This window comes from Alligator sinensis, unplaced genomic scaffold (genome assembly GCF_000455745.1).
Source record: "Alligator sinensis unplaced genomic scaffold, ASM45574v1 scaffold147_1, whole genome shotgun sequence".
Lineage (NCBI taxonomy): Eukaryota > Metazoa > Chordata > Crocodylia > Alligatoridae > Alligator > Alligator sinensis.
Window position 1 is genome coordinate 4,650,582 of NW_005841847.1, and position 24,587 is coordinate 4,675,168.

The window sequence follows — 24,587 nt, forward strand, 5'->3', positions numbered from 1 at the left end:
CAGGGGGTCGGACTTGATTATCTGCTGAGGTCCCTTCCGACCCAAACATCTCTGAATCTATGAATTGAAAATGATGACTATACTTTCTGATTTATTTTCTTCCTTGGTCAATGCATTCAACGATCTGACACCCAGCAGCGAATTTATAATAGTTAAATGCTATGGAATGGGAGTGATTGGTGCAATGAATTTTAGATTGTGGCAGATTTTAAAGAAGAATAAAGTATCTTCTTTGGTAAAATACAATGGAGAAATAGATTATTTAAGCAAATATGTCATTACATGAGTTTTGGTAAATATTAGGTTTTATGCATGACCCATCACTCTAACGAAGAGTGATTGCCATATGTAAACTATAAATTCTGCTTGATTTAAAATTTTTGCTGAAAGGATTGAAAAGGGAAGAAGCAAATGGAATCAGAAGGAATATGAACTGGAAGGGCAAAACTAAGAATTTAGGACAGTCCGGGGGGCAGGGAAATTCCTGGATTAGGTTACCATGCAAAAAGAAAATCTAGTTAATAATTTTTAGGGATATTTTTTAACAGACACTAAATTATAAAATAAGTAACATGAGTATTTTTTTTTATTTTGAAAGATTGTAAAGGCAGCAATATTGAAATATAAGTCCTACAAATCAGAAAAAGTAAACTGATATCACAGTTAAGATTTCTGCTGGGTCCTTAATTTAGTTGATGGAATCTAGTTAATCAAGAGAATACTATAGCAGTGAGTCATATAATTATGCTTACTATTTTATATAATGGTTTACATGTTGAAATATTGTACAGATATTATTCATAGTTATTTGCAATGCAGTGCCTAATCACAGCCTTTATTAACTCTTAATTTCCTTCCTTTTATTGAATTAACTAAAATGTTTAACAATACATTTCTATTATGAAAATTTATATTTTACTTGATTTTTAAATTCGTGCTTTCTTCAGTGAGTTCTACGAAGAGCTTAAGCACGTGCCTAATTGGAAACTTAGATTTTTTCCTATTGAAGTCAATCAGAATACTTTTTGTGTTAAAAGTTTAGGCACATGCTTCCTTACTTTAGCTGCATGTACTTGTTCAAATGATCTGGAAGAATTCTCCCAGGTTTGTTCTCCTGGTTTAAAAAGAAAAAAAAGTACCTGGGAGACACCTGAACAGACATTTGTACGCTGAGCTGTTGAAGAACAGAGAGTTTACAGTGCTGATGCTGCATAGCCAGAGGGCCCTTGGGCACACCTCTCAGAATGCTTTGCAGACTCTTTCAGTCTGCCTGGTAACAGTTGGCAGCAGTACACAGAATAGTCCTGACTGACTGAACCAGACTGCCTTGCAGGCTGCGTCTCATTGCAGCACAAAGTGTGGATTGTGAAGGGGGCTTGTTCTGCTCCCTGCTTGGTTGGGGCAAAGCAGTCCAACCTAAGCAACGTGCTCTTTCCTGGGCAGGAGGGTGGTGGACACGAGCAAAGCACCCTGCGCTACTGTGACTTCTCTCAGAAGAGAACATTTACAGACACATGCTGTCCTAGGGGAAGCTCTCAGGAGTGATTTAACCCTGGTTGTTCCCTGGTTATTTTTCTCCTGGAGTAGCCATTTTTGCTCTGAGAGAAAAATACTGAACATCTGCAACACATGGTTTCTCCTGGGAAAGCAGCAATTCTCTCAGAAGAAACTAAATGTCTGTATGTGGCCTTTGATCATACAAGATGCAAGTACCCTCAGCCCCTGTTTACAATAGTGGGACTTAAGAGCCACAGCATTTTTCAAAGTTGAGCCCTTTGCTCAGAGGAAAGAAAATTCTTGTATCAATAAACTAACAGTTAAAAATACAAAATGATTTCCTTATTTCCAAGAAATTGTAATGTAAGACTTAATTTTTGCTAACACTACTGTACATAACTTCATGCTTCTGAATTGTTCAACTGAGGTCATTGGGACTACTCTTGGATGTGAAGATTCCCCATTGTGACTTGTTTGAGTTTTGAGCATATATGTTTGAGATTATATATTAGATCAGTGGTTCTTAACCTTTCTGGACTCAAAGCACCTGTCCATAAGTTCTGAGTTGAGTGGCACCCAGGTTCAGAAACTAATTATATATTACAGGGTTTGCCTCCTTTCAGAGGGGTTGGGCAGTGGGGGAGGGGAATTTAGCCAGGGAGAAACAAACCTGAGCCTATACTTCCTCTTATCTCCTCACACCTTTCAGAGAATCTCACTGTACCTATGGGTGCCTTGGCACCCTGCTTGAGGATGACTGTGTTAAAGTAATAGTAAGTTCTGAAAATGAATAGTTTTTCACTGTAAATTAATGAAGGTAAAACATTTTACCCTGCTACCACCACTTTTATCAATGCAGTCCAGTCTGTGTATGGCTTCTGTTCTCAAACCATTCTGGTGTATAGTGTTATCATGTAAATAACACATTTAGTGTTGCTGTGTGGAAGATTCTGAAGCAGTTGCCTTTAAGAGTTACAACTTCTAACCATTTTGTGGTATTTAGTGTCTTATTCCATTTTATGAACCACATTTTAAACCTCTCAGCTATGTCTGTATATTGTCCCTTATTTTGGATATTATGATCTAGTGATCCTCTCTAGCCTTTAAATTCTCTGCATATTTTGTCAGCTATGAAGGATATTATTGATTAAATTTTTGTAGTAATTTTTAACTGGTCAACTGCACAGTTATTTCTGGTAATAAAATCAACAATGGATGTTCAGAAAAAGAAAATGTGTTTTCTCACAAAATGGCTAGATATAAATTTTTAGCCAAGGAATTTCCTGAAAATGTGAACATATTCAAATTATAATTGCTCTTATTGCCTTTTTTCACATGTATGTGTTTATACAAAATTGTATTTACTCAAATACAAGACGAGTTTTTTTTCCCTGATCAACCTCAGGGGAAAAAAGCCCCTCATTTTACATTAATACACAAGGAAACCTCACTAAGTACGTTGTCTATCTTTAAATTGCTACCAATTTAAAGCAGCACGTACTCAGTAATAGAAATCAACTATGAAGTTGATTAAATGCAGCCATCACTGAGCATGACTATAAAGCACATGGTCTATACTGGGCAACATGCTGATGGGAACCTACCACAAGGATAGGTTAGCGCAGCCCATCTGGATAAGATGCATGGTAGTGCCCACTGTGCTCAGTTGCCCTCAGCACCAACTCTTTTTCAAGTTATGTTGAGCCACTACATTGAATACTTTCTAACTTCTGCTTCACTCCTGCAGCTGAGGTTTGCCCTTCTTTCCCATTTGTAGATTACTACAGGCATGTTTATTTCAAAGCCATTGTTTTCAAATTTGCTCCTCACTTCCTGGTCGTCAGGGAAAGCAGAGTCTGACAGTAAGTGGGGAAGGGAAGCAGCTGGAGAGAGGCAGAAGGCAACAGGGCTACCTGACCCCCCCTAGACTTGCTTTTCCCTGCTATAGCAGTGGTAGAAGGAGAAATTCAAGGCAAACCTTTAATAATTAGAGTGTATACCTGGAAAATTATATGGAAAATTTATAAATTTGTTATATAGAAACTAATTATTGGGGGGGGTTGTCTTATATTTGAGTAAATGTGGTAGCTTGCGTTTATACCACAGTTTAATTTATTTTTTTCAGAAAATGTCCATGTTTGTATAATAGCTGTTTCCTTCAGTAATTCAGTTCTTGGGTGTTAAAGGTGTTTGTCAAACCACAAATACTAAAAATCCATGCTTTTTTATTTCAGGTATTTAGAAAAGTATGAGAAAGTACATCATTTTGGGGAGGATGATGATGAGGTACAACCAGGCAATCCAAAGCCACAACTTCCTATTGGTGCGATTCCATCTTCCTACAATTACCAGCAACACAGTGTGTCAGGTAAAGTTTTTGAGGGGGAAAAAATAGTATTTATAGTTTTTGGTGTGTAAGATGGGACAGGCTACTCAGTAGTTTCTAGATGCATTTATAGGTTTATTAAGAACAGCTGCTTCATGTGTAACTCAAATCATTATCTAGTGCAAACGAAATCATTTCCACTGTCAAGCAAAATAAAACAAACATAAATCTATAAGTAATTGCAGACACCTGTGCTCCAACAAGTATGGGTAAATTGTTACCTGCCTTCAAACAGACTTCTTTTAACATCCACAATTTAAAGTTCTGTTCTGCCAAGGTAAAGAGTTAGTTTAGGAGTTTTTCCTTGATGAATTTCTTCCTAAAATTTCTAATTGTTTAACTCTGAAGTCAGCTGATATCAGCTCTTAGGTCAGAACTTGAGAAACCCGGAAGTCAATAGGGCATCCAGAATCTGTGCCACGTGGGGATTTGCAGATGAAAATGCAAACCTGGATTAGAATCCAGAAACCAATTAGAAGTGGATGTCATCTCTGCAGTTTAAGCATAATATTTTTTTATAAAAATTTGAGTACTTAGAAAACTGCTTTCAACTTGAAAACCACTTCGAACCTTCAGTTTTAAGGTAAAGCATAATGTAGTTTTTCATTTCAGAGATGAAAAAGGGATAGATATGTAGCTGGCCTCGTTCTCATCCAAAGAAGGAAGACCTTGATATTCTTGCTGAAAGCAGATAGAAAAAGAAAAAAACGTGAAACAAATTAAATGTTGGGAAATATGCTAAAGTTCCATAACCCACGTGCTAAATACAGTTATCAGTTGTTTACTTATTCTGTTAATATGAGTACTTGTTTTATTGGCTCAGTTTTAGAAACATTGTTTTCACTTTTTTTTGTTGTTGTTAGATTACCTTCGTCAAAGTTACGGGCTGTCTATGGACTTTAATTCGCCAAATGACTATAATAAATTGGTGCTTTCACTGTTATCTGGACTCCCAAATGAAGTGGACTTTGCTATTAATGTGTGTACTCTTCTGTCAAATGAAAGCAAACATGTCATGCAGCTTGAAAAAGACCCTAAGATCATCACTTTGCTGCTTGCTAATGCTGGGGTGTTTGACGACAGTAAGTATATGACATTTTCACAAGCCAAGCAAGAGGATTCAGATACATACATAGTTTTAAATAATCATCAGTTTTCATGTTTGGTAAAATTTTGTTTTTGACTGAATTGTAATAAAGTTGACACTTATTTTTCTTTTTTAATTATTCCATGGTAACTTGTGTTTTGTAAGTATTAAATAACTTTTTCAGTTCAGGTAACTTAAAATATATTTATTCTACCAAAAGTTAATATCATGGAACACTAATTTAGTAAAACATAAATTAGATTTTTGGTGGTATGTTTAAATTATTTAAGAAGTAGTTATAATATTTTTAGCATTAAATTTATGTTGAGATCCTAATGTTAAGATTTGTGTGTTTTCTGGTGAAAACCCTAGGATCTTGATTATTTTTTAAAGATACATGTTTAGTATGAATTATAAAATACAGCATCTCATAAAAATGACGCCAAATTTGAATTCTGATAGAAAGAGGTTTTTCTCAGTTCCTTAATAGAAGATCTAGAAATAAAAACTCAAAATCATCCAAATGCTCAATCTTGGTTTAAGAAATACTTACTTAGTTGAGATGCTTGCATTTTACTATTTAAAGAAAATAGTAAATATTTTCACAAAAATATTTCAATATCAAGATCTATGTTTTGTAACTAGCATATGGCCTCCTGGCCAAACTAGATTTTGTTTGCTGGAGTTTTTTTGGTCAGGAAAAGGTATAGCTAAAATATTGTAAAATCACCTAAATGTCAATAGGTGGAACTTAACTCCTGTATGAAACCTCTCTCTCAAGGAATAGTAACTTTAAAGGTAAAGCTGTTTAAGCAAATTATGAAATATGCATTTTTTTAACTAAAGGGTGTTTTAAAGTCTCTTAGTAATGGGTGTAATAGTGTATGTTTAAGTCCATGTGTTTGTGAGTGCCTGTGTACAGACTCACAAAATCATGTATTAGAGTAATTGTCTTTGTGAGATATTATACTATCAACTTTTTATATAAAAATAACTTTTTACTTAATCATTTTAATATGTAATATGTCGTTTTTGTAATATGATGTTAATTCTGGTCTAATTTCTCTCCGTTAGATTTTTCAGATTATGTATGTGTGTTTTCTTAGTAGGATGTTGTTCTACAAGATTAAACTATTCCTCACACGTACCCAGACCAAAATATTGTCTGACTCTGGGCCAGTCGCAAGGACTCCCAGGTACAAGAAATGATTCAAGAAAGGCTGAATTTAAATCTGATATCCCACTTAGTGCTTCCAAGAGGCCCATCCTTAGTTTCTGGATTTAAATTGTTGTTCTGATCAGGGTAATTGTTTCTTCAAAATCACTTTTATAGGAAAAAAACAAACCTATAAGTGGTGCTTCAGCAGTTTTTGGATGTTCTTTTGTTTTGTGACTCCTTGGACACTGAGAAATTGGAGAGCTCTTTCTCCTGTTTGCCTTTTTAAGTCAAAACTATGATTTTTGTATGGTTGTTTCATAACTGGCCTACTAGTGATACCATGCTACCAGTCTTCCTCAACTGAAAAGCACTGAAACAAAGACTAAAAGTATGAGGATAGTAATTTTTGCTATAAAGGAGAGGCAAATTTATAGGGTTTTTTTCTATTGTTGGGGGAATTATTTTCACATCCAGCAATGAAGGTCTCAGCAAAATATAAGACTGATGTACCATGTTTCATCAATGATACCCCATTGCTTATTTTCTGGATGTGCTGTACTTAGTTGTTGCCAAATGCATTCAGGTTCCCAGGGTCTTGGTCCTAAGCACCTGAGAATGGGACATAATCTTCATTCAAGAATATAACTCGTTCTTTATCTAGTTTTGCAATCTGTCACTCTGACAGAGATGGAAAGTTTTGGCATTTTTAAAAAATTATTTTAAATTTATCTCTGGTTTTTTATATTGTAAATTCATAAAGTAGAGATGATGTTTTCCTATAAGTTTTTACGGCACCTAGAAGAAATGAACTGCAGGCCTAATTGTTTTAATTGTGAGCACTGTATACAGCAGTAAATCTTTTGGTAATTAAGCAAGGAAATCTGACTGTGGATTTAGGTTAAATTTGCATAGCATCGTTATCATTTTAATTTTGTGAAAACAATTTTAGGTGTAAATTAGGATTGCTCATGGCTTATCTAAAGTTACTATAGGATTCAAGAAAGTTCAAATTTGGCATACCTATAATGCAGAATTTGCTGCTGCTGCTTATTATGATTATTATTTGCTTTTTGTAATACATGGTATTTTTTCTTAGTTTTGTTACCATTTTATGTTTGTTCCATTTTATTTTTTTTAGAAAAAAATTATATTACATGTGGTAGGACAGCCCTTCCCCTCCTTTTCAGAAATACTCTTTCAGTATTTTGAAATTAGTGATTCATTTTTAACTTAAAACTCTACAATGAATTTTGCAAACACACTAATACAAAACCTTCTTCCCACTTTCCATTGGCAAATAAAATACTGTTAAATAACTTGTTTACATCCTCAAAATAATTATGCCTTGCTACTAAATGCTGTAGAAGTTGAGGTCTTGGATTCTTTGGGCATGTCTATACATGCATATTAATGTGATACACAATAAGCTCTGGTGCTTATCGCACTGGAGTTCATTGCTCCCTGGGCACACGTGTAAATGCGCACCCAGAATTGCAGCACGTTGAGCCCTGGTAGGAGTCGTGGCTGGCAGGGGACCCAGAGGGTCAGCCTGGGGCTGCTCACCCCGGTTCAATGTGCTGCCAACAGACTGGCTAGGGCATGGCCAGCAACCAGCCCCCAGCAGTGAAGCACCCTTGTGCCCCAGCCAGCAGGGGCAGCATTTACACATGCACTGCTGCAGTTTTTTGCTTTGCAGCAGGATAATACTTGTTTTTACAAGTATTATTTTGCTGCAGAGTAAATTAGTTTACTTTCCAGCCTTATAGGGCGCACATGTAGATGCACAGCGGTTACTGTGCAGCTAATTAGTCTGCTGTGCAGTAAATGTCTCATGTAGACATGCCCTTTAAGGCCATGTTCAGATAAGTGTGGATGTTTGGTTCCCTGGGAACAAGTAGCAGCCGTGCACCTTGTGCCACTGCTACTTGTCCCTGGGGAACGTCCATGCCACATGCAATTTGGCACACAGCAAGTTACCCTGGGTAGGGTAGGGGAGGCTGGGGCCAGCATTGGGCTGACCCCAGCAGCCTTACCTGGGGTCCAGGGGCTTTCCAGGGGTGCAACAGTAGTGATTCTGTCACATAGAGCCTGGCTGGCAGCTGGAGCATGGCTCTGGGTGGCCCAGCTCTGCTATTGAGCAGTACACACTGTCCTTGCATGAGCTGCTCACTTTTTTTTCTTTTCTTTTCCCCATGGGTTTTGTTTGTTTGTTTGTTTTACCCCTGGATATCGACCCCTGGATGTGTAGTATGTAACGCTGCAGACATGTTTGCAGTGCCACTTCCTGCACAGCTGTGCTCATCTGGACGCGGCCTAAGATGCCAAGTATTGCTTTATTTTGTAACATTTTTCACACATCAAAAATTAAGAAGAAGGTTCTATTTTAATATTACTTCATATGATGCTAATTAGTTATTTATTTCCATAATTCTAAACAGTTCTTTTCATGTCAGTTAGAATCTGGTGAACTGTATGTGGTCTTTGCTGCTTTCATGAAGCAATAGACTAGAAAGTCTGTAGCATTGGCTTTACCAGAGGAGCCAAGATTTACCAAAAAGATTCTGGTAAAATGCAGACATTTCTTTTCAGTGGCAGTGATGTCCAGACATATTTTTGTTGTTGTTGTTAAACTCCACTACAGGTTTTTTTCCCTAATTTATAGTTCCAATCTAAACTAGGAATACTTTTTACTTTATCCTGTGCATAAGACTTAAAACTAAACAGTCACTTCATACTTTTGAAAAAAAACTTCAGAAAAGTATATCATGGCTCTTCAAGGCTTTTCAATTATTTACCTCAAATTAGGCTGTAATACTTCTAATTAGTGGGTTGAATATACAGAAATTGAAATTAGGGTGGCTTGCTACAATTTACTGTACAGGTACACTAGGCAAAAATAAACATCTTGAATGGTCTATAATATTGGATTTTATTTGGATTATGGATTACTAGACAATCAAATGGAAAAGTACACTTTTTTTTTTTTTTTTTTACTGAATGTTACTTTTTATGCTTAAAGCTTTAGGATCATTTTCTGCTGTATTTGGAGAAGAATGGAAAGAGAAAACTGATAGAGATTTTGTTAAGGTAATTTTAAAAATATTAAACTACTTTTAACTATGTACCAAGGGTGGAAAATTATAAATCTCATAATGTACCAAAATGTTTTTAATTGAAAGGTTACTTTGAACTATGCTCAGGCTTTATACCTTTTAGGGAAATACGGTTTGCTGCTAAATCAAAGTTATTTATAACTTAAATCAAGATTCTAAAATTTGGAGGTTAATAGGAAGAAAATAATTAAGAACAGGGAAATATAGTTTTGAGAAATAAATATAGGTTCTGTATTTTTATAAAAGAGTTGAAGTTTGGATGGAAAAGACCAGCTGTACAGTTTATATGGCAAAAGAAAACAATACTGGTATTTTTAACTGCTGAGATGAGCAAAAGAATAGATTAAGAAATGGGTGTTGTGGCCAGTTTTTAAGACATTTAGACAACTTTTGTTCAGTTAAATTTTTATATTATGATAAATAGGTGTACTCAAGGCTTTTGTGTTTCCACTAGAGGGCATGATCTACTAGATTAATAATGGAGCAACATAATTTCTGGTTATAACTTTATGTGTAAACATCTCTTTGTCCTAGAATAAACTTGTTATGGTACTGGGTAGCATCTGATGGGGTGGGGCTTGGGGGGGGGGTGTTATGGAGTGGGGGGGGTTGGGGGGGTTGAAAACTGATTCCATAACTGGTTTTCAGACAGCTAATATTAAAATAGGGATTTTTAAAATGATTTTGATCTTTTATACTGTTTGTTTTCATGTTTTGAAATGTAATAAACTAGTCATTTCCACTTCTCTTTGTAGTTAGGTTTCTGCTTAATGTCTTACTATCAGTAGAATTGCAGTATTAGCATTCCAAACATTAAAAAGGAGTATTTATTTGTGAAAAAATGCTTTCTGTTTATCATATAGTTCGGTTTAGTTTCTTTTTTACAAAAATTAGTTTTGGGCCAAGTTGTTTATACAAGTTCCTATTGAATGTTTATTGCTAAAATATGAATAAGTGCCCTCCCCAAACAGTGAAATTGAATGAAAAATATTAGCATTCATATATTTATTAATTTAGCTTGTAGATATGCTAAAGTAAAAGTAAGTCTAAAAATTTGTGCTTGATAAGCCTTGTCTTTGTTTTTTCTTAAAGATAGATACTAAGAAATATTCTTGGAAGGAGTTAGTTTTTAAGTGCCTCGTGTTTCTGATTTTTTAACATCTGCTGAATCTGAGACAGTCTGTACAGTAGTTGGCTAAGAACAACATAAAGCACGATGTCTAGATATGTAAACATTTGAAATGATGTGAAATTATTAAATGTTTGTTAATTATATCATCTTAAATAATTATAGTATATGAGAACAGATGGTTTTAACAGTCTCTTAACTGAGTGCTAAGTAGAACCAGCTTAGCTTCAATAAGGTTTACTAATAAGAAACTTGGATTTACTCCAAGACCTATTTATCAGCAAAACATGGTGTATAATACCACATTACAGTAAGACACTGTTGAAAGTGTGCCATAAATTAACACTACCTCTAAAAATATCCATATATGCCAAGAATACATCTTTTTTCATAGAATCATATTTTAAGCAGTGAGTTGACCCCATTACTGGAAGTCGTTTTATTCAGGAGCTGTGCTTTTGTGTGTAAGAAGAAACAAGGGGGGAGTATTAGAAGCATTGTTAGACCTCTCAATTCCAGTACTAGTCTCTTGATGTGGAACCAAGATATTATGCCTGTATCAGCAGGGATTTTGTATTCATTGTTTTCATTTTTGGATAACTTTTATATCTTTGAATTTAGCAGAATGGTGCTTATATCGGTCTGTGCTCTTTTGTTCTCTTTTTTCTTATTCTCTTGTATGTTTTGGTGTTTCTGTTACTTGTGCTGCCAGGTATAACTGCCTCTTTTAAGGCTGCTACTCAATTCTCCTGTCATTTCAACAATGTCAGCAGACAATAAATTCAGTTAAAGATAAGAATAGCATTTATATGGTGGTGACAAAGAAGCACTCACCACTCACATAAACATACTAACAAAGGATAAACTAGATAAATGAGGTGTTTTAAGGGTGTCTAGAGAAGCTGATAAAGTTTTTTCATACTGAAAAATGGTAAAATGGGTAGAGAGAGATGCAGAGTGATATGATATGAAGGAAGTAACATGCAAGTATTGTGACAGACTTGCAAGGGGAGAGTTTTAAAAGTGGGAAATTTGAAACATGGATTCAAAGCCACATTTGAGTGAGTGATTTAGCCATTAATCTATAATCCAGAGGGTGGGCAACATTTTTTTTCTGTGTCCTCCAGCTGCATTTGAGTGAGAATGCTTCATTTATTATTAAACTCAGTATTGTCTGTGGCAGTTAAGCATGCTCTGAGGATATCTAATGGACTGAATCTGTGGGGACTTCTGGTGACACTAGAAGATACTAACTCCTTTCTATTCTGAGTCACAGCACAGCTAAGCCCAAAGCTAGATGGCTAGGCACACACACTGGATCATTTCTGAGCATGCACAGAAGCTCAAGGTTGGGCACCTAAGGAATTTTATTTCTTTAGGTGCCTACTGTGACCATGGACATATTGAAGCATTTTGAAACGTTCAAAAACAGCAGTACCAGGCACAGACAGACATGGAGAGTAAAGAATGTACTTCTGTCAGCTAGGGTGGGAGTGTACTCTCCCATCACAAGGTTGGAGGGGTTGCCTGGCCCTGCAACTCTGCTCTGTTCCCCACTGCCAGGCCTAGGTTGCCACCTTAGGTTAAGCTGACAGCTCAGTCCCGATCCCCATATACACTGACAGCCTGGTCCTGGAGGGGTGTGAGCAGGTTGTACTTCCTTGGGGCTCTATCCTGACTTTCCTTCCTCCCCCTTGTAGGATGTGGTGGAGAGTGAAGTACTGGGGGAGTGAGAGACCTCCCTCCCCCCATAAGTGCTGTGGCTTACTAGAACACATTAAATGTGATACTACAGAGAAGTTCCTGTTTCATCCAGGAATATTTCTGTAGCACTTGGGCCATTGTTGTAGGGCTACAAGGAGTGTTCACACTTGTCTCCTTAACTTTTGCAGGACTTCAGGGGCATTTGTAGCGCTACAGATGCAGTGTCTGTCCATGGCCTGAGTTTTGGGGTGACTGAAGTGGAGTTATCTGAAAAACTTCCTGCAACTTAATTGTCTAAACTCCATATAGGTCTTAGGCGTCTAGCTCAGGGGTTGTCAACTGGGTCTGCGCATACCCCTGAGGGACTTGGGAAGGCCCTAGGGAATATGCACAAGCAATGACAAAGTACCACCACCCACAACTCCATGCCGCCACCTCCCAGGAGCAGGGGTGGGGTGGGGCAAGGATAGTGGTGCCCTTTTGTGGGGTGACAGGCTCCGGCCGTGCCTCCCTCCTCCCCCCCTGCTCCGTGTCTTGCCTCCGGGGGTTCATTTGTTAAAAAAGGTTGAAAACCCCTTCTCTAGCTAACCAAGTTATACCTGGCCTTTAGGTAGTTAGAATCCTGAGTGTCACTGAAAGTCAGTGCGACTGGTGTTGAGAGTTGTATAGGCGCTTTTCAAAATTTTACCCTTTGAATATTGTATTTTGTATAGAATCCCAATACTTTAGTTCTAATACTGCTCTTGGAGAAAGAATCATCCACAAAGCTGAATTTAAAACAAAGGGAAGAAACTTAATTTTGCATGCTCATCAATTACTGTATTTACTCAAATGTAAGATGATTTTGTATGAAGATGATTTCCTAGTAATCAGAGTCTATACTTAACAGATTTATAAATGTTTTATAATTTTCCATGTATAGAATCTAATTACTGGGGGGCTGTTTTTAATTCATTCCCCTACTGTTGCACAGAGGCAGGTGGTATAGGAAGGTCAGCCAGCTTGTCCCCTGCTTGTGCCTGCCCCCGTGCTACCTCTGCCCCCTGCCTGCCTCCCTCCTGCAGCCTCAGTCCCCCTTCCTTTTCTTCCTCTGCTCCCCCTCTTACCCCTCCCTCCCAGCATCTGCTACCCCACTTCCCTCTGGCCTCAGCCTCTGCTTTCCCCCATTCCCCTCCTCCCCCAACCTGTGCTTTCCCCTCTTTCCCCCAGCCTCTGCTTTCAACTTTCCACCTCCCCTTTCCCTTGCTCTGCACTAGTAGGCTCCATCTTTGTTGTAGCCTGGGCACTGAGCACGGCCCCAGCCCAGCTCCTGTAACAATCTTTCAGGGCTGCATGCCACTGCAGTGAGGTTGGGTTGGGGCCATGCTCAGTGCCCCAGGCTGCATAGTGGACGGAGCCTGCTGGTGTGGAGCATGGGTAAATGGAGGAGGGAGAGGGGCAGGCACAGCAGTAGAGGCTGTGTAGGGGGGAAATGGAAGAAAGAGGCTGCAGGGAGATGGTGGAGCTCAGAGGGGCTGGGAGAGGGGGGCCTGCAGTAGCTGAAGCCCCATCCCTGGGTAGGGGCTGGAGCCAGAGCTGCAGCTGCTGCCTCTTCCCCACCCGCCAGCCAACATCCTTCTGTTTGACTCTTAAGATGTGGGGCTTTTCCCTCTATGTTAAATGTCTTAGAATCAAGTCAAGAAGGTACATGTCAGTTGGTAATTGAAAGTAATCCATGTTTTTAAGCGGTATTGGTCTCTAAGTATATTACCTAAAAATTCCTATTCCAAATACAGTTTTGCAAGCATGAATATTAAATAAGTTTAAATGAGTTACAGTTTTAATATGCTGGCAACATTTGTTTCCTTTGCTCTTATCAAACATCAGGTTTCCTTCTTTTTTCTCATTAAACTGCCTACTAAAAGATGTGTAAGGTAACTTGAAGTGTTGGTATTAGAGATTTAGAGGTTTTTATTTTCTCTGCTTTCACTGTTCAGTTTGTAATATCTTGGGGGCACTTTGAGTATATTATACATTATAATTGCAATAGATTGTGAAAATTTTAATGAGATTTTTGTTTTATAAAACTGGTTTAGTTTTTAACTCTAATCATGCACATATTTTAAAAATACTGTTCTATACAGTACACCTCTGCAACATGGGGTTCCAGGTTAGAGTGTTAGGTCTGTGTTGCATCAAGGTTGATGTTACCCTTATGTAGAGTTTAGATTATGGTTGTATGGGATGGTTTGGATAGGGATGCCTTGGGTAAGGGGGTTGGGCTAAATGACCACTGGAGGTCCCTTCTAGCCCTACTTTTTGTGTGACTTCTGTGAGGATGGAGTAAAGAAAAATTATCATTAAACTTCCTTAGCACATTGTTTCTTTCATCCTAGAGCATCTTTGCAGATATGGAGAAGTAGTACCACATCCAGAGTTACAATTCACTTCTTCCAAGGCTCCATTAAGCTAAACTTTACTGTGCCTTTTCATAGTGTCCAGCTGTCTAGTCAGTGGTCATTCTGTAGCCAGTTGAACTAACTTGTTAACATCAGCCACACCAAATTACAAAGTAATAAAGGTTATCATCATTATTTCTTTATTTGGTTACTCATTTATTTTTAGATTTTAGATGCTACCCTGTCCAAAGAGGAATAATTCAGATGTTTGCTGATTGTGTAGTGTCACCTATATAAACTAAGGAGCTCAACTCTAGATCGGGGGTGGGCAAAATACAGCCCATGGGCTGAATCTGACCTCAGGATGGGTTTTGTCCGGCCCCCAGCAGGTCCCTCAGACCCACCCAACACAAGCACCATCTGGCGGTGGCATGTCCTGCCACCCCCTGGGCAGCCAGCAGGGGTGGGGTGACTTTCTAGGCAGCCCAGGCAGCAGCTCCTTTGAGCTGCCACTCTGCTGGCCCCAGCCCTGTGGTACCAACAGGGACCCATGCACATAGCACTGCCCCGCCTTTGCCCGCTCCAGACTCACCCACCCAGGCTGAGCATCAGTGGCAGTGTGGGGCAGAAACTTGCTCAGCATGGGGGAAAAGCGGCTCCTCCCCCTCACTGCTGCTGGGCTTTTCCTGCTGCAGCCACCCGGAGCCCACACTGGGCTGCCCTGTGTCTCTTCCACCTGTGGGCTGCCCAGCAGGATAGGGGGTGACAGCGCAGAGCAGCTGCAGGGCAGCCTAGGCATAGGCTCTGGGCAGCTGCAGCAGGAAGAACCCAGCAGCAGCGAGGGGGAGGGTCCACTTTTCCCCTGTGCTGAGCAACAACTTCTGTGCTGCCACTGCTGCTGCTGTTCAGCCTGGACAGGTGAGTTCGTAGCAGGCACAGGTTGGGTCGGCACTGAGCGCACGGGTCCCCACTAGTACCACGGAGCTGGTGCCAGCGGCACTGCCTCAGCTGCCTAGAAAGGCAGTCCAGCCATGGAGCCACCTCAGCCCTGCTGCGTGCCCAAGGGGCGGCAGAACATGCCATGGGCAGGTGGTGTGGGGCAGCCTGGGGTTGAGTCTGTGCCCACAGGTTTTGGCTGGTCTGCTCCAATGGGGGTGAGTCCAGAATGGGTGCCAGGCAGGACTGGGGATGTGCGCGGTTGATGGTGATGGAGAGGCACCACAGGGTGTGTGGGCTCCAGGCTGTTGCAGGGCAGGGGGGGGGGTGGGGGGCCAGGTTGGGGGGGGGGGGGGTGCATGCAAAGGCCCCATGCACACCCCACAAACCTCATAACCACACCTTCCCTCACACACAATCACATCCCCCCACAAACACTACACCCACTCACACCCTACCCCACATATACCCCCCCACCCCTTCCCACGTGCACCCCCCACACATGCACACATCCATGTGCCTCTGGGGGGGAGCCCCACTCACTGCTGTGCACACACACCTACCACACACAATTGCCACCCTCTCCTTCCACACACCCCACAGCCCCCCCACAAACCCCTTACCCACCCATATTCACACATACCCCCACACCCCACATATACACCCCTCTCCGACAAACCCCATACCCACCCATCCATACTCCCCCCTCCATATACAAGAGTAAGACTTCTTTTTGAGCTATTATGCAATCACTTCTATAAACAGCGCAAATGCACATGAATCAGGGGAAAAAAATATTTTCTAGATAAAATTAAAATGTTACAGTGGATATTTGATTTTTAGTACATAATTTGTTTTTTTTCTAGTTCCAAGATGCCAAACCCCCTTCGCAACAGGAGTACTTCGGGGGGCAAGGGGAAGGACTTTTGGTGGCAAAGGTCAGGGGTTAGGGGGTGGGCCTTCTGATCCCAAGGTGGCAACCACAGGGTGGGGCACCTGCCATGGTACAGGGCTACCGTTACAGCCCTCGACAGCTCACCAAAACTCGTTAAGTAGCCCTCCAGCCAAAATAATTGTCCACCCCTGCTCTAGATTGTCCACTTATATTCTTTCTTATTTAACGTTCCTAAGGTCCTGCTTAGGAAAACAGTGAAAGGTGAAAGTAACTCTCTGTCTTGGTGTCAGACCAAACTGACTTGAACGAGTTCCTTAATTTTTCTACCAATTCATACAACATTGCAGGCGCCATTTGTACATCATTGTTATAATTTAAATGATCTTACCTTGGACACCAGGCTTGTGTCATTTTCCATAACACTTCTGTAGCATGCTCAGGCGATCTACCTGGTGTCGGAGATCCCCTAGTGGTTGGACTTGTCTGCCTTCAACCCCTGGTCTCTACCTTCCCTCCTATTTCTCTCCTGCCACAACTTGATCTTGAAGCATTTTTAACTGGGGAGGCTGATGGCAGAGACTGGGTAGACTCTTCTTGATATCTTCATTTGGTGCACTGTTCTTTGAGCTTTTCTGCCCAAACGCTATGAGGTGAGCCCCACCTTTAAGGCAGCCCCCAGTCAAGCATTAAGGGCAAAAATTGTGACTCCTAGCCCCCATAGTCATGCCCATGTCTTGTAGGCCTATTATCATATTCTGGAGGGCCATTGCCTCAATACACAGTTTGGCCTCCTCAGGTTTATAAGCCTTTGTTGGGGTTTCAGCCCCGTTCTCTTGCTGGGCTCTTTCTTAGCCTAGGCCCACATCACTGGGTCCTGGCATATGAGTGCCAGTCTTTTCAGCTTCTGAGTCCCTGACCCTGGTTTTGCCCTCCCTTAGGCTATGGCCTCTGGCCCTCTTGGCCCCCAGCCATCTCTGGCTTAAGCCCTGCCCTGGAAGGATGCTAAACCTAGATGCACCCCATTGATGCCCCAGTGTGGCCTCCGCACTCCCCCCTTTCAACCACACCGGTCAACAAGTAATCTTAACATAAAAGTCAGTTACAGCCTTAACAAAAACTTCTTCCCACCCAGGATATAGTACATCCAAAAGAAACAGAAAAAATAAAAGTCCTCTCTCTGCCTGACAAAGCCTCACAGAAGGGCAGGAGCCACCCTGGTCTATGACGCAACTTGAGCTCTCAGCATCTGGGTCATAGTCTTCTAGTGTCTAATAAAAATGCTTCCCAGTTTCTGCCCCTCCTAGTAGACACCTTCCCTCGTCACTAGCCGGGTTTCTCTCGTTCACATACTCTCGATCTCTCTCTTCCTCTCACTCCCTTTCTCTGTCTCTCATCAAAATAACAGGGATAGGGGTCCCCTGTTACAGCTTCCCTTCAAACCAAATCTGATGTCTTTGTAAATTTAAAACAAATGTCTCTTAATCTCCATTCTCAGTATTTCCTATTAACTGCCAAAGTGTGCCTATCTGATAAATGTAGATTCAGTTTAGTCTTAACCACATTGTTTCTCTAAAACTGGCCTTAATCTGTCGACACTGATTCTTCTCAGGACCAACAATAAGTTTTATACTCTAATAGTTATTCAAAGCAGCAGGAACTCCTTCCTTTCAGATTAGTACAACATTTGCCTTCAGTCAGCCCTCTTGTATCTTCTTCATTTTCTCATACCTTCTTATTCTTTTGCTCCTAATGCTCTGAATGGCACCTGTCTCATCATTTTTCAACACCTCAGCTGTGTTATGGTCTGTTCTTGAAGTTTTCCCATTTTTTTAACTTTCAGTGCCCTTTTTATATCTTCAGTACTGGTACCTATTCTGCCTTGTAAGCTACCTTGTCCATGTACCATATTTATTTGAATCCAAGATGAGGATTTTTCCCTCAATCAGCATGAGACGTGCACCTCATCTTGGATACTGGCCTTGGGCAGGTGGCAGCTTAGCTCTGGGTTTGGCCCTGGGGTCAGGGCCAAAGCCAGAGCTGAGCTGCTACCTGCCTCAGACTAGATTGGCTTGTTTGCTGGGGGAGGAGGCACATGGCTGGTGGGAGTGCAGGGACCTGTACCTGCAGCTGCCCCCCTAACCCTTGTCCCCTGTGCCTGTCTGCCTCCCTGCCCCCAGATAGCTCCCTACCCCCCTCCCCCATACCATGCTTCTGCTCTGGCTCTGATCCCTCCAGCCCCAACCTGGCCCATCCAGGAGCTGCTGCCACTTCTCCCTGGTCAAGCTGGGCTGGGCTAGGGTTGCTGCTGACTGCCCTGGAGGAGCGTAGCTGCAGCACAAGGTAAGCGAGTGTGGTGGGGGGGGGAATAAGCTGCAGGGCAGGCAGGCAGGTACAGGCATGGGAGGACAATGGGCAGGGGTCTGACCCTTCACCCCTTGCCACTGCTTTTTCCCCTACAGCAGCGAGGGGTGGGACAAATTTAATATGATATGCCACTAATTAGCTTTTATATATGGAAAATTATAATAAATTTATAATCTTCAATGTATAGAATCTACTAGGTGGGTGTTGTCTTACATTTAGAGTTGTCTTGGATTCGGACAGATACAGTACTTCATCATCTAGACACAAGCATTCTAGAACTGCAGGATTTAGCTGTTTGTCTAAATGCTTCCTCCATACTTTCAGCACCTGTTAGAATTTTTTTTCATTTCCCTAGCAATCTTTCTACTGTATAATTGGCCTCTTCCTATTTCTGTGCAACTAACATTTTTGTTCGTTTTTTTTCATGCCTCCTTTTTGAGCCTCTTCTTTCCAAATGCTTGCTTTTCCAGTCTTTGTGGTATCTTCACTTCTCTGCGTAATGCTTTGACTTCTTCCCCAGCAGTCTTAGTTTCTCTACACTTTTCCTCTAAGATTCTTCTTTAATTGCTAGTCCAGCTGTTCCTTATTTGTTTTCCAACTTCCTCTTCACTTCCTGAAATATTTCTAATGTGCTCTGTAGTGATATTTGTTCATCATCAAAATTACATGGCTTGAAACTCGATCCCAAAACTACCGTGTGTGCCTCCCTCTGAGCCGTCCTTTCGTTGATTCAGATCACTCCCTGATTTCAATTCAGCTGAATCCGAATCTGAAGGATACGATGCTGATTTGGAGAATCAGCGATTCAGACATAGACACAGCTTTAAAAGTTTTTTTCTACATACCTTGAGGTAGCAGGTACGGCTCATGATTGCTGCAATGCTGGGTGTATGGAGCATCCCACAGGAGTGTGGGAAGGCCCTCCACGTGCTCGGTGGTGAACCCTGAAATGGACCAGAAGTAACTTCTGGTCTGCTTCTGGGTCTGCCAGGGAATGTACTGGAGGGCCCCCTGCACCCCCCCAACCTAGAAGGCACCAGTTGCTGAGCTGGGGAGGCGCGGGGGGTGGGGGGAGGGGGCCCAATGTGCTTCCCAGCGGACTCGGAAGTGGACCAGAAGTGCTTCTGGTCTACTTCCAGGTCTGCTGCCAAGCGTGCTGGGGAGCCCCCTGCACTCCGGTGGGATGCTCAATGCGTCCCAGCATTGCAGCATTCACAAACTCCTGCTACCTAGAGGTATGCAGAAAAAACATTTAAAGCTGTCTCTATGCCCGAATCTCCATATCTTTCCGAACCTCTCCAAATCGATTCGGAGGGTTCCAGTTCGATTCGGAGAGATTAAAGGGTCCTCTGATTTGATTCCGATTCAGAGATACAGCCACCAAATCGGGCTGAATCTCCACTGAATCAAATCAGGGACCGAAGCTTCGTGCAGCCCTAATCTCTATGCTTTGCTTGTTTGCTTGAACATCTAGAGTGTAAGAAGTGGTTATTTCTGTGATTTCTCTGCTTTGCTGTCAGTGTGTCTTTTGAATGGCAGCAAAGGAGACTTGCAACTTCCTTGACTGTCCTGTTTCTAGCCATGTCTAGCCTAGACCAGGGTTCACAATCACAATACATAATATATTTAGAAATTATGAATTAGGAGTACATCCATGACCTTTTCCATTTCTTAAACCTGATAGGTCTGAGTCAAACCCTTTTGGAACTGTTTCTGCCTAATCGTTCATTATATTTTCCCTTTATTTTGGCTGTTGTCTTAATTGAAAGTACATTTTGCATAGATCCAAAACAATTATTCTTCTAATATTAATTTTCCAAAGTCTGTCACAAGCCCCATAAATTATCCTGATCGCAAAACTCAGATTTCTGGCACAGTCATTGTGTGCAACAATTGTACAGAGATTTCTTTTCTTCACAAAAGTGTTTTTGAAGCGTAACTAATATTTGTAAGCTCATTGGCTTCCTCAGAAGAAAGGTAGTATAGAAGGATGCAAATCCTAGCCTTCAGAGCATAATTGATAAAGAATAGATTCATTAGAAAAGGGGACCGAGGTAAATCACGTATTTACTTAGACTCAGTAGTGCTTTTCATCTTTAGAACAGCTTTACAAACCTTAATTAAAACCATGTTAACCATGTGAATCAAAATACACATGCTGGTGCCTATAAAACTGAATATCCTGCCCAATAAACTAAAAGGTTTATTTGGTAGGAGGAATTTCCGCTTCCTGGATAGAATGAGAAAAACTGTAATTTTGGGCAACAGTATTGTCTTTTCTACACACTGCGAATTGTAATACGTGATTTTAAATAAGTTTAGTTTAATTGATAAAAGAGTAGTCGCACAACTATTTGTATGTTGATTGTACAAGCATCTTACTGTGGATTAGTTTAAATCTATATGAAACAGATTAAACCAAATGATCCATGTGTAAAAACTTTTTCTACACAGAAGCTTACACAACTGAGTAGCGAATGTATAGCTATTTCCATTTTAACCCCAACTTTATTACTAGCTAGACACATCCCAAGATCTTGGGTCTTGTAGGCTTCCCATTTCTAAGCATTAATGACAGAAACAGCATTGGCAATACTGATTTGAACAGAGACACTAACACACCACTTCAAATCAGTTTCAGGTTACTTTGAGCTATCAAGCACTGGAAGCACATTTTCAGCTGAAAGTCAGTACTCATCTTGCTTTTTTGTAATGTGAAAGTCGAGGTTGTAAAAATTTAAGGTCTTTTAGGTGCAACAGTCTACTCTCTTTGACTTCAGATTACTAGATAGCATGGGCTTAATTAAACACAGTTTTAAAATCTGAAAGTATTTTTACCTGTATGTTGAAAGAGGCCAATGGTATATTATTGGAGAGTCAGAATAGCAGGTGTCTTGGCACTGTAATACAATGTTTTTGATCTAAGTTGTAGATTCATACTGGTAAAGACCAAGGCAGGTTGTGAGGAACTACATGGGGATCTGGCACTATTGACCAAATGGGCAGATGAAATTAAGTATAGATAAGGGTAAACTAATGCCCATAGGCAAAAATAATCCAAACTATACCTGCGTTATAATGGGTTCTATATTAGTTGTTGCCACACAGGAAAGAGATTTTGGAGTCATTGTGGACAGTTTGCTAAAAACATCAGCTTAGTGCTCAACAGCCATCAATAAGGCAAGCAAAATGTTAGGATTTATCCAGAAGAGAATTGTAAACAAAACAGAAAGTAATGTAATGCCATTTTATAAATCCATGGTGCGTCCACACCTTGAATACTTCGCCCAGTTTTGGTTCCCACAACTCAAAAATGATATACCATATTTACTCAAATAAAAGATGCCCCTGATTATTAGCCAACCTCTCAGTAATTGGATTCTGTATATTGAAAATGTATACACTTGTTATAATTTTTAGGTATAGAATCTAATGATTGGAGGCTTGCCTTGAATTTGTCCTCTTCCTACTGCTACAGCAGGGAAAATTTAAATCTGGGGGGCAGGTAGCCCTTTTGTTTGCTGCTTCTCCCCAACTTTTTCCCCTGGCAGCCCCTTTTCTTACTGTCAGACTCTGCTCTCCCTGAGCACATGGAAGTGAGGAACAAATTTTAAAAAACTGACCTTGAAATAAATATAGCTGTAGTAATTTGCATATAGTACTCATACATTTAATGCATCCCAGAATTTGATGCATATGACTTCTTTTTAAACTGCCACAAGTTTTAGCACAGGTATTCCATAAACACACTTTTGAGCAGCACTGGCACCTACTTAGAGAGAGTACAAACATTTTTTTGCAAAAAAAAGAAAAGTGCACATATGCACACACACATACTGTCTCATGACCAACATAGTTCACTTGACAGTCCAAAACACACATCTACATTTACACTGTGATCATCCCTGTTACAGTAAATGCATACTGTACACCTACACACCGTAAACCTACACACATGCACTCCCGAGTGAGAGAGTTTAGAGAAAATACAAACTATGCATGATATTAGTCCAAAGCCAAAGGCTTGCTATTTACCCCACAGTTCATTGACTCTGGGGGATTAGCCCAACAGCATTTCAAGCCATGGTGACCTCGCAGCTCAGCGCTGCTCAGTATGTGTGTACTCCAGTTACCTCCTGCGAAGGATCCATGTGCTAATTAGCCCCTGACTAACAGCTGAAACTAAGTGTTCTTGACATGAGACCTAGCCCAGCTTCACCTCATGGAGGGTGAGGTCACACTAATCATGTGTGCCAGGCTGAGAGAGGCGCTGACAGAGGAATTCTGGGTAAACTATTTGGGGCCCCATTTCATGATGTTTGCATGACATTTAAGGCTGATGGAGAACCAGGAATTATTGGAAATGGGAAAGAAAGAAACAGTTCAGCTGTGGGAGTGACAAGGAGGTCAAAGTGTATGCAGCCTAGTGGCTCACCATGACTTGGAAAAGAATTGGTGGTGAGGGGGATTGTGCTTAATGGGCAGTATCATATGTCTTATTCAGATTTGCTGCACTAAACAATCCTTGTGGTAAGTTCCCATCAGCATCTTAGTACCTTTTTGGCTAGGGTCAAACTGAGCAGTGGTGGGAGGCCCCAGCATTCTTGATTTCTGTGGGCGTAAGCTGAGCATCCTGGTCTACGTGGACGACTTGGTCCTCCTCGCTGGTGATACCAAGCCACTGCAGAGTATGTTGAATGTCAGCTCCAAGGTGGTATGAGTGGCTGGGACTCCATTTCAGCACCACCAACTGCACCTCCCTGCACTTTGACTGTAGGAAGTAAAGCACCATCCTGGACTCCATCATCACCATCCAAGGAAAGCAGATGAGGTCCCTGAGACGCAGAGAGAGCTGAGTCAACCTGGAGACTCCCACTGGAGACTGAGTGAAGCAGACACTGGAGGAGACCATTTGTAGGATCATGCAGGATGCCCGCAAGCTGGACTCATCACTCCTGGCCCCCTGACAGAAGATAAATGTGGTAAACACTTTCTTCATCTCCTGCATCGCGTTTGTCCTGAGGAGCTCGGCGGTTCCCAAAATCCCCGTCAAGAAGGCGGACACCGAGATACAGCAGCTACCGAAGAGAAGTGGCTGTACCTACAGCTGTGGGCCAACAACAAGATCCTGTATATCCCATACCAGCAGGGTGGCACTAATTTGCCCCACATGGGCGATCTCTGCAACGTCATGGTTGATCATTCATGTCTTGCACCTCCTGACCTGCCCAGACAAGACGATGAACAGCATTGCCGCCAGCACCCTGGTGGAGACTGTCCACAAGAGGATCACAAGGCAGCCCACCCAATGCAACCTGGCCACCTTCCTGAGCAGCTTACTGGAAGGAGAGTTCAACCAAGACAGTGGGGACTTTGTCTCGCTGTGGAGTTGAGCCCTCAACACCATGTACCATCTCGAAAAGCACTTCAGCTGCAACTGGACTTGGATCAACGAACACCGGGAGCTGGAAATCTCACTGCTCCCAGCCCCTAACACCAGCTGCATCGCCATGACCCTCCTAGAGAGGTTCCTGAAGGATGTCATCTGAGCAAACTATGCTAGCAACCAGAGGGTGAAACCTGACAAGAGCAATGTCTTCAAGTTCACCTCAAACGTGACGCAAGCAACCATTTCATACCCAGCAGGAGCTTCATGCAGTTTGTTGACTGGCACTTCATCCACCATAGCCACCTCAACTGCCCACCACTCAATGGTGCTGTCCAGTATGGGTACTACAACAGGAGGTGCTGATGCTATGGCTGTGAGGCAGAGACTCTCCCCCATATACTATATGCAAGCTCCACTCCAAAGCGTGACAGCTTCGCCGCAATACCGTCTAGGACCAACTGGGCAAAGCCTCAGTAGGGACCATGTCTGTCAACTACACCATCCCTGGCTGTAAGAGCCAGCTGTGCCTGGACATTGTTGTGACTAATAA

General features: G+C 41.4%; 1 protein-coding gene across 2 annotated transcripts in view; it reads left to right on the plus strand.

Moving 5' to 3' along the window:
• The window catches only part of ARID2 (AT-rich interaction domain 2), a 174,009-nt gene that overhangs the window by 85,162 nt on the left and 64,260 nt on the right, over positions 1-24,587 (plus strand). The window contains exons 4-7 of one of the 2 annotated variants that reach the window (XM_025208535.1): positions 3,732-3,865; positions 4,747-4,965; positions 6,077-6,166; positions 9,149-9,216. In XM_025208535.1, coding sequence (XP_025064320.1) covers positions 3,732-3,865; positions 4,747-4,965; positions 6,077-6,166; positions 9,149-9,216 — 511 coding nt within the window. The remainder of the gene's footprint in view (positions 1-3,731; positions 3,866-4,746; positions 4,966-6,076; positions 6,167-9,148; positions 9,217-24,587) is intronic. The other variant, XM_006015932.3, reaches the window with a different exon arrangement.